The 16,648-nt window shown below is 41.7% G+C and overlaps 1 protein-coding gene across 9 annotated transcripts in view; it reads right to left on the reverse strand.

Moving 5' to 3' along the window:
* HECTD4 (HECT domain E3 ubiquitin protein ligase 4) overlaps positions 1-16,648 on the reverse strand; it is a 194,701-nt gene that overhangs the window by 44,893 nt on the left and 133,160 nt on the right. For all 9 annotated transcript variants that reach the window (XM_061170219.1, XM_061170217.1, XM_061170218.1 and 6 more), the window contains 8 exons: positions 15,523-15,626; positions 14,194-14,355; positions 13,930-14,078; positions 13,564-13,643; positions 11,317-11,480; positions 8,623-8,860; positions 7,703-7,839; positions 7,088-7,214 (listed from right to left, as the gene is read on the reverse strand). In XM_061170219.1, coding sequence (XP_061026202.1) covers positions 7,088-7,214; positions 7,703-7,839; positions 8,623-8,860; positions 11,317-11,480; positions 13,564-13,643; positions 13,930-14,078; positions 14,194-14,355; positions 15,523-15,626 — 1,161 coding nt within the window. The remainder of the gene's footprint in view (positions 1-7,087; positions 7,215-7,702; positions 7,840-8,622; positions 8,861-11,316; positions 11,481-13,563; positions 13,644-13,929; positions 14,079-14,193; positions 14,356-15,522; positions 15,627-16,648) is intronic.

Genomic DNA, 16,648 nt, shown 5'->3' on the forward strand with positions numbered 1-16,648 from the left:
GTCCAGTCATGACACTGACCCATACCTAAAATGAAGAGATAAGGGGAATTTGTGGGAGTATGTAGCCTTTTGGGAATGGTAATTATGCAGTGTCAGTCAAGTTTAAAATACTCAGTGCCCTACTTTTAGGCATCTCTCAAATCTCTCCCACAGAAATACAAGCACGACTGTGTAAAGGTATAAGAACAGTCCCTGCAGCACTGCTGGGAAATATAACAGCAACAAAAAAAGGAAATAATGAAAGTATTCATTGATAGAGAACGGTTAAAAATGATGGTACGTTATTATGTAGTCATTTCATTTCGGTTAAGTCAAGAGAACAAACTATAGGACAAATGGAGAGGAAGAAGAAAGTGAGGGTAGTGTTTTTTCCTTAGTTTATGCATTTTTGTACTGTGTTTGATTATTGTTACAATGAACACATGTTGCTTATTTAAGAGAGACACAGAACTTCATCAACTTCTTCTATCCAGTACTGGAATTTGCTCTGTCCTTCCTTCTCAGAGGGAGAAGACATCATTATATTCAATAGCAACAGCCACAATTAATTAATAAACCAAGTAAATAAATGTCCAAGGCCCTGAAGAAAATAGCACTGTGGGGAGGACAGAGAGGTGGCTGCCACTGCTGCCCCCCACACACCGCTTGAGAAGCTGTGGGTAAAAAACACCCGTTGATGGCATCTGCTTTTAAACAAGGCTTATCTCTATCACACTCATCTACTGCTCCTTTCTTTGCTGGCCTTGCTGTAATGAAAAGGCATAGCAATTTTCTGAGCACAGTTAAGAAGGGGGCTGCCCTTAGAGGAGGATGCGTAGAGAAAGAAGTGTCAGAGAGAATAACAAGAAATGTGGCCTGACGGCAAAATGTGGTTCATGCATACGAAGCAACACTACTTCATAATAGATAGGAACAGGGAGTTCCCTGGCTGTCCAAGGGTTAGGACTTGGCGCTTTCACTGCCGGGGCCTCGGTTTGATCCCTAGTTAGGGAACTAAGATCCCATGAGCTGCGCAGTTCGGCCAAATAATAATAACAATAATAGATAGGAACAGAATATTGGTACATAATACAGCATTAGTGAAATATATGCTAAGTAAAAGAAGACAGACACAAAAGACTACATATCATAGGACAATTTATATGAAATATCCAGAAAAAGCACTGGGACTGGGGGTAAGAGCAGGTATTGACATCAAACTGACACTGGAGAAGCTTGCTGGGCTGATGGAAATGCTCAAAAACTGTACCGTGATGATGCATGACTTGTTAATTTACTATAACTCATTGAACGCCACACTTAAAATGAGTGAATTTTATAGGATACAAATTGTATCTAAATAAAGTTGTAAAAAATAATCAGCAAAAGGTAGAGGGTATGAGGTGCAGTAAAATGAATTTGGCAATACGTTGAAAATTGCCTGAAGTCGGGTGATGGGTAATGCAGATTCATTATATAATTTCTTCTACTTTTGTGTATATTTTAAAGAGAAAATATAAACAGACCAATCACAAGCACTGAAATTGAGACTGTGATTAAAAATCTTCCAACAAACAAAAGCCCAGGACCAGATGGCTTCACTGGTGAATTCTATCAAACATTTAGAGAAGAGCTAACACCTATCCTTCTCAAACTCTTCCAAAATATTGCAAAGGGAGGAACACTCCCCAACTCATTCTACAAGGCCACCATCACCCTGATACCAAAACCAGACAAAGATGTCACAAAGAAAGAAAACTACAGGCCAATATCACTGATGAACACAGATGCAAAAATCCTCAACAAAATACTAGCAGACAGAATCCAACAGCACATTAAAAGGATCATACACCATGATCAAGTGGGGTTTATCTCAGGAATGCAAGGATTCTTCAATATACGCAAATCGATCAATGTGATACACCATATTAACAAATTGAAGGAGAAAAACCATATGATCATCTCAGTAGATGCAGAGAAAGCTTTCGACAAAATTCAACACCCATTTATGATAAAAACCCTTCAGAAAGTAGGCATAGAGGGAACTTTCCTCAACATAATAAAGGCCATATGTGACAAACCCACAGCCAACATCGTCCTCAATGGTGAAAAACTGAAACCATTTCCACTAAGATCAGGAACAAGACAAGGTTGCCCACTCTCACCACTATTATTCAACATAGTTTTGGAAGTTTTAGCCACAGCAATCAGAGAAGAAAAAGAAATAAAAGGAATCCAAATCGGAAAAGAAGAAGTAAAGCTGTCACTGTTTGCAGATGACATGATACTATACATAGACAATCCTAAAGATGCCACCAGAAAACTACTAGAACTAATCAATGAATTTAGTAAAGTAGCAGGATACAAAATTAAAGCACAGAAATCTCTTGCATTTCTATACACTAATGATGAAAAATCTGAAAGAGAAATTAAGGAAACACATTTACCACTGCAACAAAAAGAATAAAATACCTAGGAATAAACCTACCTAAGGAGACAAAAGACCTGTAGGCAGAAAACTATAAGACACTGATGAAAGAAATTAAAGATGATACAAATAGATGGAGAGATATACCATGTTCTTGGATTGGAAGAATCAACATTGTGAAAATGACTATACTACACAAAGCAATCTACAGGTTCAATGCAATCCTTATCAAACTACCAATGGCATTTTTCACAGAACTAGAACAAAAAATTTCACAATTTGTATGGAAACACAAAAGACTCCGAATAGCCAAAGCAATCTTGAGAAAGAAAAACAGAGCTGGAGGAATCAGGCTCCCTGACTTCAGACTATACTACAAAGCTACAGTAATCAAGACAGTATGGCACTGGCACAAAAACAGAAATATAGATCAATGGAACAGGATAGAAAGCCCAGAGATAAACCCACGCACATATGGTCATCTTATCTTTGATAAAGGAGGCAAGAATATACAATGGAGAAAAGACAGCCTCTTCAATAAGTGGTGCTGACAAAACTGGACAGCTACATGTAAAAGAATGAAATTAGAACACTCCCTAACACCATACACGAAAATAAACTCAAAATGGATTAAAGACCTAAATGTAAGGCCAGACACTATCAAACTCTTAGAGGAAAACATAGGCAGGACACTCTATGACATAAATCACAGCAAGATCCTTTTTGACCCACCTCCTAGAGAAATGGAAATAAAAACAAAAACAAATGAATGGGACCTAATGAAACTTAATAGCTTTTGCACAGCAAAGGAAATCATAAACAAGACTAAAAGACAACCCTCAGAATGGGAGAAAATATTTGCAAATGAAGCAACTGACAAAGGATTAATCTCGAAAATTTACAAGCAGCTCATGCAGCTCCATATCAAAAAAACAAACAACCCAATCCAAAAATGGGCAGAAGACCTAAATAGACATTTCTCCAAAGAAGATATACAGATTGGCAACAAACACATGAAAGAATGCTCAACATCATTAATCATTAGAGAAATGCAAATCAAAACTACAATGAGGTATCACCTTACACCAGTCAGAATGGCCATCATCAAAAAATCTATAAACAATAAATGCTGGAGAGGGTGTGGAGAAAAGGGAACCATCTTGCGCTGTTGGTGGGAATGTAAATTGATACAGCCACTAGGGAGAACAGTATGGAGGTTTCTTAAAAAACTAAAAATAGAACTACCATATGACCCAGCAATCCCACTACTGGGCATATACCCTGAGAAAACCATAATTCAAAAAGAGTCATGTACCACAATTGTTCATTGCAGCTCTATTTACAATAGCCAGGACATGGAAGCAACCTAAGTGTCCACTGACAGATGAATGGATAAAGAAGATGTGGCACATATATACAATGGAATATTACTCAGCCATAACAAGAAACGAAATTGAGTTATTTGTAGTGAGCTGGATGGACCTAGAGTCCATCATACAGAGTGAAGTAAGTCAGAAAGAGAAAAACATATACCGTATGCTAACACATATATATGGAATCAAAAAAAAAAAATGGTCATGAAGAACCTAGGGGCAGGACAGGAATAAAGATGCAGACGTAGAGAATGGACTTGAGGACACGAGGAGGGGGAAGGGTAAGCTGGGACGAAGTGAGAGAGTGGCATGGACATATATACACTACCAAATGTAAAACAGATAGCTAGTGGGAAGCAGCCGCATAGCACAGGGAGATCAGCTCGGTGCTTTGTGACCGCTTAGAGGGGTGGGATAGGGAGGGTGGGAGGGAAACGCAAGAGGGAGGAGATATGGGGATATATGTATACGTATAGCTGATTCACTTTGTTATACAGCAGAAACTAACACACCATTGTAAAGCAATTATACTCCAATAAAGATGTTAAAAAAATTTTTTTTAAATAAAAATATTGAGCAATCAAAAAGAAATTTCACATAATAAAAAGTTTTCAAAAGATTGAAAAAGAAAAAAAAGAAATGTGGCCTGATATCAGAAGATTATGGAAAAATAGTCTTTTGCAACATTTTCCAGAGGAATGGGGATAGGAGAAAAAAATACTCTGCTGTCTACTAAGCAGGAATCTGGGAATATGGGGAGAATGTGAAATTAAAGCACGCACAGCACCGAGATGGTTTCATTGCCCTTCTTGGCAATGAAACTCCTGACAACAGGAGGCTGACCCACCCTCACAGAGGTGGTCCTTTGAGCACTAGAGCCATCTCCCTATTCTCCTTTCAGCCTTTGCCCTGGTTATATTTAAGGAGACTGTATTTGAAAGGTAAATGTTTTATGTTTAAATTAACATAGTTCAGATGATCTGCTACTGCCACGTGGACGGGTCCCGAGAAGACGCCTTGGCAACTGTGTCAGGGGCCAGAGGTATTTCTGGGTGACTCAGGAGGCCAGGAGTCATCGGTCTGGCTCTGGTCTGGCAGCCACCTTTGGATAATCAAATTTCCTGCTGTGCTGTCCACATTTTCCCTCCTCCAAACTGGGAGCAGAGAAGGAGAAGGCACACTTGGCCACAGACATTCAGGATGGCTCTGGGACCAAATGGTAAAAGAAAGAGACATCCTGAGTTAAGCAGAACTTACGTGAAAATAAAGGCACAGTAACCCATGATCATATACAAGAGCTTTCCATCCTTATACTGTAAACACTCTTTCCCCCTTTCCTACTCTCCCGGAGCAGTAAGAAGTACCAGTCTCCCTCAACTGCTAGTGCCTCCTGTTTCTAAACGCAGCACTGCTTTTGCTGAATTAGCCCCAGGTCTTGGCTTCAATACTATGTTGTGAGAGGGGCCAAGCTAGACTGGGCACCCCAGTTATACCCACGGTGGTCTCCTGACCAACCGCACAGCCCTTCAAGCCACAACATAGTGTGTCATTTCATTACTTATTTCCCACTAGCATGTGAGCTCTGGGAGAAGGAAGCATCTGTGTCTTGCTCGCAGGACAGTCCTTAATCCCTAGCAAAGGGCTTGACCCTGGGAGGCACGTGTTGCATGTGTGAACAAGTAAGTGGATGAACCGCTGACTGAATAAATACAACTGAAACAAAGCCTCCTAACTCCGAAAGCCACTGACCCGCACTGGTGCTTCAAGGCATCACACTGATTAAAGGAAAGTCATCTGAAAACAAGATGAGGTCTATTCTGCAGTCTGAAAGGGCATTTTCTTTCAGATGTTGAGAGTGAACGGAGAGGAACGAATTCTCTATCTGTAGGATCTACTACAGCAGATCACGTTGCTCCTTTGTTTAAAACCTCCCAAAGGCTCCCCATTTTACACAGAATAAAATCCTAAGTCCTTGCCAAGGCTGCCACTTCTCCCTGCTTCCTCTCATCTCCTTCCTGCTGCTCCCCCCTCACCCTCTCCTCTTCAGAGACACTGGCTTGGCCTGGCTGCCGTTCCCTCAACCACCCAAGTTGACTCCCACTCGAGGATCTTCCTAATGTTGCTGCCGCTGCCTGAAACCCTTAGGACAGAAGAAAAAAGAAGAATATTAATTATCTGTCCTGGTTTGGGTCGGCAGCTAAAAGAGGGCTCTGATAAGAGCAGAAAGCAATTACACCATGTCATAGGATGTGTGGTTTTTCCCACAGGTTAAGTATAAACACGATCATTCCACTGTCATAGGTCTTAGCTTTGGGGACAGAAAGCATAAAAGAAAAAAAAAATACATATATATACACATGCACACACACAGAGACACACACACACACAGATTAGTCCTGACACCAATCTGAGAAAAAGGAATTACTCAGCTATCACTGGAATCAGGGATTCGGCATATCAGTTGGTCAAGAAATAAAGGTCTTTTGGTGGTTCTTCTCCTTATTTGTTCCTAGTCTCAGTCAGGACAAAAGTTAAGAGGAGAAAGAGCAAATACTGTCTCCTTACACCACCTCTGACTGCCACAATGATGAAAGAAAACCCAAATGATGCTCCACTGGAAGGGCAGCTGTGCCTCTTGGGAAAAGGCATCTCTGCATCTCAAAAAGCAGGTGTTTCACAGATGAGGAGAAGCCTGAAAACAGAAATCAGCTATCTGCACTTAAGACTCCCTAACAATCCACTGTCTGCAGTCAAACTTTGCATTATTCTATGTGCCCAGTGGGAGAAAAATCTCACCATCATCATTGTTACTGTGACATTTAGAACTACATTAACTGAATGCTGACCATATGCCAGACGCTGTTCTTAAAAGCTTTATCTGTATTAACTTGTTAATTTTTCATATACATATGAGGTGGTTACCATTATTGATTCCATTTTAAAGGTGAGGGAAGTCTAGAAAGGTTAAGTAACTCTCCCAAGGTCACAAAGCTGGTAAACAGCACAGGTGTGACTTCAGAGCCCAAGCTATTAACCATCAGGCCATCCAGCTTCCTAGTATAACCATGCCAGCTTCATTCCAGCAGCCCATCAACCCAAAATACTGAGTCAAACTGACAAGCAAAGAAAAGCCTGGCAAAGAAAGCAAAAGACCATAGAGTTCCGTAAAGGCCCAGGTAGAAGACACTGTTAAGTCTGGCCCAACTTTAGATGAGCCCCTCTTTTCTGATTTACATCCTGAGTTTCATCTAAACACATCTCTTCAAGTCATGAAGTGAGTTCCCTAGGAAAACATAAAGCACCAGACCTAGTTGTAGAGCACCCTTTATCTGGTCCAGGCCCGATTTCCGCTCTGCTTCATTGCGGAAGCGTCTTCGGATAGTAGGAAAAACCTTGGTCTCCCACGCTTTCACCAGCAGAGCGTAGTGGTCCTCCTGGAAGGAGAAGGCAAACGTGAACAGGGAAGGAACGCCTTGTGCAAGAATCAGTCCTTCCCTGACTTACAGCTCTCACCCTGAGGTCTTCACCCCCCTCAAATGCCAGTGACAGAAACACACCGTGCAGACCACCAAACTAACTACACCCTCAGAAGCCAGGGGAGGCAACAGCTGGCCTGGGGCAAGCTCTTCCTTTCCCTCTAAAGCCATATAAACACTTCACATGATCCACAACTTTACTGCTGAATTACTATCAAAGTACTTCATTTCTCCAACATCCGGATTACTACTGGGCAATGGAACCAAACAGATATGGCTATTGATATGTGGTTTAGAAAAATGAATACCCCAGAGCCACTGTTCCAACACAATGACATAACTGAAAGCGTAACAACTCTAGCCTTGCACGCTCAGATCAAAATATTCCTCGTGGCTTGTCCTGGTCACCAGAGAGCTAAGCAAACGTTCTAAAGTGGGGCTCTTACCTGCGGGATGTCATCGTCATCATCGTCATCACTTTCGTCATCTGCAATGGGGGGCGGATGGGGGTCTGGGCCAGAGGTGATGAAATTCTCATAGCTGAGCTCTACTTTATAATGACAGGAAGTGTCACTATCATATTCTGTAACAAAGCACAATGACAGTGAATTCTAGGCAAGAACACATGAACTTCTTACCCTTGGACAGACCAGATTCTCCTAATTTGCGTGATAGAAAGAATCTTAGTTCTTGGAGAAATTTTAAAGCTCAGCGTCAAGGAATAACTAATCATCTATCATTTCCTATTTGGGAATCCTAAAATAGTTTTTATGGGCATAATTCATTCAACTCAGAGAAGACTTTGGAAGGTTCTTCATCATGATAAAGAATTAGACAGACTCTTAAAATGATTTTCAAACCAGTACCTCAAAGGCCAAATATGGCTGCAGACATCTCATTTCGGGAAGTTCACTTTTATTCAATCTTATTATAAAATTTTTCAAATTATCAGGAATGTTTTTTAGTGCACACCTATACACCCATCACCCAGATTCCACAATTAACATTTTATTATTCTTTGATGGCTTCAGTTTTTAAAAAGTTTAAAAAACGATTAACATTTAAAATTAGGAGATTTTATGTAAAATTCTGGGGCTCTTAGCTGTCTTATAAAAGTAGACAATCTTTCAGACTTGCATTTCCATGTGGCAATATTCTGCTGGCCCCGAGTCGCGGGCAGGCTTCTTGTATGTGGGGGACGCGCTTTCTAGCCTGCCACGCTTCCTCCTACTCCCCATTTTGTTTCACCGGGCCTGTTACCCCATTACCACTGGGCACTGGGGTATGTCCAAGTTAAATGGATTTATGGAATTAACAGCATTCGCATTCCCAGGAAGCAGCGGGGCCTTGGGAGGAGGTGGCTTACGTTGCTGAGCAGTGGCCACGGCAGCAATCCGGCACGGTGGCCCGTGAGTGCCCGGGTCTGACGCAATACTGGTGCCAGCATCGTTGTCACTGTCAGATGCCATGGCAAAGGGCAGGGCCTCGAAGTTGGCGCTGATCTCCTCTGCCAGGTCGGTGCACAGGTCGGCAGCGTTGCGGTGGGCCTGCCCTTCAGCATAGGCAAATGGGCGGGAGCCAAAGTTAGCTCGTGTCTTGGTGTTCTGGAAAGGAGACCAAGGAAAGGATTTGAAAGGACTTAGGTTTATTTATGCATTCATTTTTAACCCCTCGAGGTGAACTTCACGGAGAGTCTGTGAACCCAGGCAGAGGGGCTGGTGCACCTGCGGACGCCGGCGCTTCGAGCTCGGCACAGCCCCCACTGCCCCTCGCCTGGCACTCAAGCTCTTTGCTGCTCAAACGCAGTGACCTTTCTTGTTTCCAGCACTGTTCCTTTCTACTTGATGCCACTGCTCATGCTGTTCCCTTCACCTGGAACATTCTTTCCTCCAATTTTGTCCATTTAAACTGGTTAATATTCCAGAGCTGGCGCAAACATCACTTCTTCAGGGTAATGGGGATGTGATCAGATTTGCTTGGTACTTGCTTCCATAAAGTCTACGATTTTCAATCATATTGTGATGATCAATTTTATGTGTCAGCTTGACTGGCCACGGGGTGTCAGATTAAACATTATTATTGCTGGGTGTGTCTGTGAGATTAGCATTTGAATCGGTGGACACAGTAGATGGCCCTCCCCAGTGTAAGTGGGTACCATCCAATCCGTTGAGGGTCTGAATAAAACAAGAGGCAGAGGAAGGAGGAATTCAACCCTTTTTCCCTGCACCCCTGCTTGAGTTAGGATATCTCATCCCATCTTCTCTTGCCCTCCTTGGACGCAGACTGAATCACACCACTGGCTCTCCTGGGTCCCCGGCCTACAGACAGCAGGTCATGAGACTTCTCAGTCTCCATACTAACAGGAGCTAATTCCTCAAAATAAATCTCCCCTTCCACCTGTCTATACACACACACACACACACACACACACACACACACACACACACTCTCTCTCTCTCTCTCTCTCTCTCCCTCTCTCTCCCTCTCTCTCTCTCTCTCTCTATATATATATATATACATATATATATAGCTCCTATTGTGGGGTGTTTTTTTGTTTGTTTTTTTTTGTTTGCCGCACCACGTGGCATGTGGGATCTTAGTTCCCCCGACCAGGAATGGAACCCATGCTCCCTGCAGTGGAAGCGTGGAGTCTTAACCACTGGACCGCCAGGGAAGTCCCCCTGTCCTATGGGTTCTGTTTCTCTGGAGAACCTTGACTGATACACATAGTGTTTATTAGTTTGTGATTATATACATATACATATATATTTATGCGAATGTTTGACTAATGTCTGACTCCTCCAACTGGTTTTAACTTCATGAAGACAAAGACCATATCTGTTTTGCTCATTGTTATTATATGTCCAGAGCTTAGCACAGTACTTAATATATAGTAGGTACTCAATAAATATTTGCTGAATGAATGAATAGAACAGGCTGCCTTAAATTACTGACATCTTTAATTCACTGAACAAAGTGAGAAAAGATGCTACTATCAGAAGCATGGTACAGGGCCAGATTCTACAAGATCTTCTAAGTCATTATAGAGACTTGGGCTTTTACAACATAGACATGGGAAGTCATTGACTTGTTGAGAGTAGAGGAGTGACATGATCTAACCAACATTTTTAAGGAATCACTGTGGCTGCTGTGTTGAAAAGATGTGTAAAAGGGCAAGAACTAAGGGGCTGGTAGGGAAGGGAGATAGAGGAATACTGTAATATGCTACCCAGAAGATAAGGGTGGCTGGGCCATGACTTAAGTGGTCAGATTCCAGATACATTTTGAAGGTAGGGTCAACAAGGTTTGCTGACAGACTGGATGTGGAGCAGGAGGAAAAGAGGAGTCAAGGACGCCAAGGTTTTTGGCCTTAGCATATGTAAGGATGGAGCTGCCATTCCCCAAGACAAGGAAGGCTAGGGAAGAAGTAGGTTAGGGTATGGGGCAGAGTTAGCCTCAGTTTTAGACATGTTAACTTTGACATGCCAATGGAACATCTATTTCTAAATGTTGCCTAGACGGCTGAATATTTGTGTCTGGAATTTAGGGAGAGATCTGGGCTGGAGATAAGGATTTGGGAGCTACCGGCGTGTAGTAAGTAGTAATGTTTCACAGAACATTAACTGTTAATAGATGCTCCTTTAAAAACAAAAGAGTTCCATGATTAAGTATATGTGCCGGGATGCTGGGTTAAATAAAGTTGAAGTTTTGAATCTTTACCGAAGGATTCCTCTGAGCTTCTGACATACTAAAGCGACCCAAGAGGGTCACGTTCAAAACTTATTTAATGACAGACTCATTTTACTGCCATTGGAAAGAACACTAGTGTCCTTTGCATTGTAGTTTTGGAAAGACTGCCAAAAGGAAGTCAAAGCAGTTAAGCACTCAGGTTCAATGCAAAGGAAGGACCCACTTCTTCAGGTTTGTTTGTGGTTCCTTCTGTTATCAGGTACCACATGTTACGTCAACAAGGCCACGTTTGGTGTCTTTAATTTTTCCGTTCTTGATGGAATAAATTACTGAGGAGAATTTTGTTTCCTTTCCCAAAAAGATAACCTGCCTTTTTCTGAATGTGAACCACAGGCCACATCCCACCCGAGACATCTTCGAGATACGGTGAGAGGCGCTGCCCGCAGTATGTGAAGTACACTCGGCCCTTGGCTGGCTGCCCTGGAGGAGGAGGCGTTCCCTCGGTTCTCTCCCAGCCAATTCCCGCCACGTCACCTAGGGCAGAGAACAGGACGGAAACAACGCTTTTTTTTTTTCCTTTTATTGACTATTAACTAAACTTTCAATTTGCAACTGGCATGAGACTACATATCATTGACTATCTTGGCTTTTATTTATTCATGCCATCAGTTACAGCTGAAAAAGAGTACCTTGTATTTATATTTATATATAGAGAAAGTAACACAATAGAAATAAACAATTTTAAAAAGAGAAGTCAGAAACTGTTTAGAAGTACAAAAATACCTAGTGTCTGAGGTAAGTTATTTACCACAATTACACATTAAATTTAGCTTTTATTTTCCAGGCAGCCAAGACAAAAAGGGAAAACACTGGGTATGATTTTTTAATAGAGGAATACAAGTTTTTCTCTTTTGACACGTACCAGATTACTTATGCATAAAGGTAAAAAGGTAATATTTTCTCAGTAAGTTTGCAGAAGACTTAGAAAGGATCTAAAAAATTATAATTTTAAACTCAACCTACAATGTAAGCTAAACATACACCATTAAATCACATTCTGTCCCCTTACTTACATGTATTTAAGGCATTTTTGCAGGAAGCGAAGATCATATAAGCCAAGCTGCTTTCTGATGAAGTGACTAGATATTGGGATAGAACTTAAAGAACCAGGGGGACCATATCCACCACATCAGCACTACTAGAGGCTGTCTCAGGCAAGCTGCTAGCACACGTAGCTTTATAATTAACCTGTTGTTGTAAACTCTCCAATAAGCGCATGAAGTTCTGTGATTCTGTTTTTGATCAGAGTCTCATATGATTCTGAAACCACTAGGCTGGGCTTCCCAATGGCTGGGGACTTGTCACTGTTCACTATGGCACCCGAAGGGCCCAGAAGAGGGCCCAGCATGTAGGAGATGCTTAAAGAGTATCTGTTGATCAACGGACACTGAAAGTGTTGGTACAGAGATTGGGATCCTGTTGTAAAAAGTGGGTTCTTGATTCCTATTCCCACACAGACACATTTCTCTAAGAAAGGGGTAGCATGTTTGCTTGAGGTCTGGTCCAAAATTTTCTCAAAAACTAAAGTATGATCAAACAAAATAACAATCAACTATAACAAACGAATAGAACGCCCACTATGGATCCCCTGCTGTCTCTACTACCCCTCGCTTTGTGCTTAAAGCACTTAAGTACTCAGCTGAGACTACAGAGTTCTGCTCCATAAAGTAAGAGAGAAACAACTTGCCAGGAAGTAATTTCCAAGGCATAACTTGACCGTAACTGAAAATACCATGCTCACTGGAAAAGTGCAATTTAATAAGCGGCTCCCTCAAGAATAAGCAAAATTACCCCCCAGACTGCTACAAGAAGTTATCTATTGGGTTCAGTGACTTAGTAACCCCTACCCAAGCATCCAAGATCATCTATTATATTTAATAACTTCAGTTTTATCAGAGATGATGCTAAGATGTACTGTCTGAAAATAAGTAGCCAACATGTTTGGCTGCTTCTAATGTCAAGAGGACAGTGCCTATATTTTGCTACTTCTGGAGCAGGTAGGACTGATCCCAATTCATCTATTACAGATGAAGTTAGTTATATGGAGGCTTAAAAAGAAGAGGGGAAAGATTTTCTTTTTATTGAATTGACTATGTGACTGAAACATCTGGGCAGAAGATGTGCTGAAGCTGGACCAGATGTTTAGGCTACCAAGAGCAAAGTCTACAGCATGTATCTTTACCTATTGATACTGTATTTCTTGAGTGCCTCAAGGCGACTGGTAGAGGGTTTTTTTTTGAAGCTATTCACCAATGAAAAGCTGATGAAAGACCAAATTTCGGAGAAAAGCAAAATCTCAGATTCTTCTAATGATGGAGGAACGAAAGTCAATGTGACTCCTAAGTTACCACATGGAGGCTTTAATGATAACAGTGCCTCATAAGATGAGAGGTTTTGTGTAAACTAGGGGACAACAATGACAAGTATTTCATTTTCACTGGAAGACAGTGTCCGTTTTCAGTTGCCAAGTTTCATTAATTTTAACCTATTTTGACCCAGACCTGGGAACAACAGAAATACACAGGGTTAAAAAAAAAAAAACTCCCACCACACTCACCAGGAGAGAGAGTCACATCTAAGCGAACGCTCTTCCACTGTAATAAACTGGAGCCGTTGTAGTGCACGGCTCGGCCATTGCTGTGAAAAAAACAAAGAGAAGTCAAAGACAAGGCTAATCAGTCAACACAGAGGAAGGTAAGTAGTGAACAGTAGCATGAGAGTAATCAGAAGAGAAATCCTAAGAGCTATTCTCATTCACTAAACATGAGTATATTTCCAGCTGGTATTTTCTACATTTTTTAGAGTAGAGATTAAAATATATTACTTTAGTTTTAAAACACCCACATCAAAAAAAAAAAAAAGGAAAACACCCACATCCACTACTTTTTTTTTTTTTTTAATAACAGCGTTAGTAGCCACTTACTTATGGAAAAGACAAGTGCCCACTGGATTAGTCCAAGCCCCGTCTCTTTTCTCTGCTTCTGTAGCAAAGCCAAAGGAAACTATTGGTCCAGTGTCATCATCACTATCTCCATAGGAAACAATTTCAATTTCCCAGTAGAAAGATGGGGCCTGAAGAAACACAAGAAGTGCGCAATCAGAGGGCTCACTGTGGGCCCTTGAACTTCCTCTTTCTCTCACATTTGAAGGAAAGAGGCAGAAGACAGTATGTCATGTGATTTCTCACCTGAATGGGCAGTGGTGAGGTGGCATAGATAAATGTGCCCCGGGGCAGACCGCCCCCAGCGCTGGGGTCAGCCAGGAAGGTGACGGAAGTGAGGTGCGATGAGAACATGCAGGCTCGGACAGGTGGAAACACTCGTGAGGGGCTCCAAGTAATCTCTTTGGGCTGCATTGGGGAAAGACACCCTCATTCAATAGAATTGCAAACACAAAATGGAGATGTTGAGATTTCAAGTGACATTTCTTCTTTTACAGATTTTTAACTTTCTTATCTTGAAATAATTTCAAAGCTACAGAAAAATTGCAAGAATACAGCAACTTTTGTATACTCTTACCTAGATGCACTGATTTTTTGTGATAAAATTCACATAACGTACAATTCACCCAGTTAAAGTGTACAATTTAATGGTTTTTAGTATATTCATGGAGTTGTGCAACCATCACCACAATCTAATTTTAGAACATTTTTGTCCCCCTTAAAAGAAATGGTACCCATTAGAAGTCAATTCCCATCCTTCTCTCCTTCCCAGTCCCTGGCAACTACTTATCTGTCTGTTTTCTGTCTCTATGGATTTGCCTGCTCTGGACATTACAAGAAATGGAATCATACAATATGCGGTCTTTTGTGACTGGCTTCTTTCACTTAGCATAATTCAAGGTTTATCCATATTGTAGCATGTATTACCACTCCATTAATTTTAAAGGCTGAATAATATTCCATTGTATGAACATACCCATTTTATGCATTCATTCATCAGTTGATGGACATTTACATTGTTTCTACTTTTCGGCTATTTTGAATAGTGCTGCTAAGAACATTCACAGAATGCCAATATTGAACATTTTTGCCTCTTTTGCTTTTTTTCCCCCCAGTGAAACTTGTTTTTCCCTGTGAGCCTGCTTTTTCTTTTGTTTTATTCACTAGTTTGTTGTATATTTTAGATTGCACATATAAGTGATATCACACAGTACTGACTTTCTCTGTGCCACTTTGGTTTTTTAGTCACTCTTTCTCTCTATGTATACTTATTATTACGAGATGAACTCTAGATCTACAATTTCGAAAACGTTTTCTTTTTCTGTTATTGATAACAGAAATTATTTACAAATCAATGAGTTCTGCTCCCCTGCTATAATCTTTCGATATTCAGAATGACAAATCAACGTGCTTTGACATTCAAGGATGAGAGCATGTCACTGCAGAGCATACACCTCCAAATGGCTTTGCAAACACCCATTCTCAGTGCCATTAACGTGCTGCTTGGCATTCTGTAATTCTTAAGGCCGCGTGCTGCAGACAGGCGGCAGGTGTGGGACACTGCAGAGGGCTCACCTGTCTCCGGTCAGCCTGCAGCGGAGGTGGCGGGGGCCGAGCACAGTCTCGGTAGAGCATCCTCAGCCGTTCACACTGCACCTCCACAACTGCCAGTCGCTCTCCTGGAGGGGGAGGCATTGAATATGTGAAAATAAGTCCTACAACTCCCGAGAGGGCTCCAACTCTTCTGGAGTAGGGTCAGAGCAATAAAATGCTTACAAGAGAAGACTATTCAAATTCTTACAAAAGAGCAAATACCCTGAGACATCTTTGCCTACTACGTGTAGCTCAGCAGCAAAGCAATGGGGTCAAGTGCATGGGCTCTGGCATTAGGCTGCCTGGATTCAGAATCTGGCTCCATTACTTGATATTTACCATCTCACTTCCAATATAGGGGTAATAATAGTACCTGTGCCTCACAGGGTGGCTGTGAAGATGAGCTAAAATAACACAAGTAGAGCCTTTAGCCAAGTCCCTGGCACAGGGCAAACACTCAATAAATGAAAGCTCTTATTATCATCTACTAAATGAAAACTATTATTCTTTTTTTTTTGTTTTAAATTTATTTTTGGCTGCGTTGGGTCTTCGTTGCTGTGTGCAGGCTTTCTCTAGTTTCGGCGAGCGGGGGCTACTCTTCGTTGAGGTGCGCGGGCTTCTCATTGCAGTGCCTTCTCTTGTTGCGGAACACGGGCTCTAGGCGTGCGGGCTTCAGTAGTTGTGGCTCGCGGGCTCAGTAGTTGTGGCTCGCACGCTCTAGAGCGCAGGCTCAGTAGTTGTGGCACACGGGCTTAGTTGCTCCGCGGCATGTGAGATCTTCCTGGGCCAGGGCTCGAATCCATGTCCCCTGCACTGGTAGGCAGATTCTTAACCACTGTGCCACCAGGGAAGTTCCCGAAAACTATTACTCTTAAGGCCATGAGGTATGTGTCTAGTGTTCTTTATTTACACCTGGGAGTCAGGGACACAAGTCTAGATCTGTGCTTCCCAATAGACGAACCAAAGAGGGGGAAACTATTCAGTTATAGATTCGTGGAGTCCATTACGTAAATGTAAACTGACTAGTCATAAAGAGCCCAATTATTTTTGTTAAACTGACTTAAAAATTATTCTGAGAGACCTTATACACAGAATGCTGGATGATACA

Source organism: Eubalaena glacialis, chromosome 15 (genome assembly GCF_028564815.1).
Source record: "Eubalaena glacialis isolate mEubGla1 chromosome 15, mEubGla1.1.hap2.+ XY, whole genome shotgun sequence".
NCBI lineage: Eukaryota > Metazoa > Chordata > Mammalia > Artiodactyla > Balaenidae > Eubalaena > Eubalaena glacialis.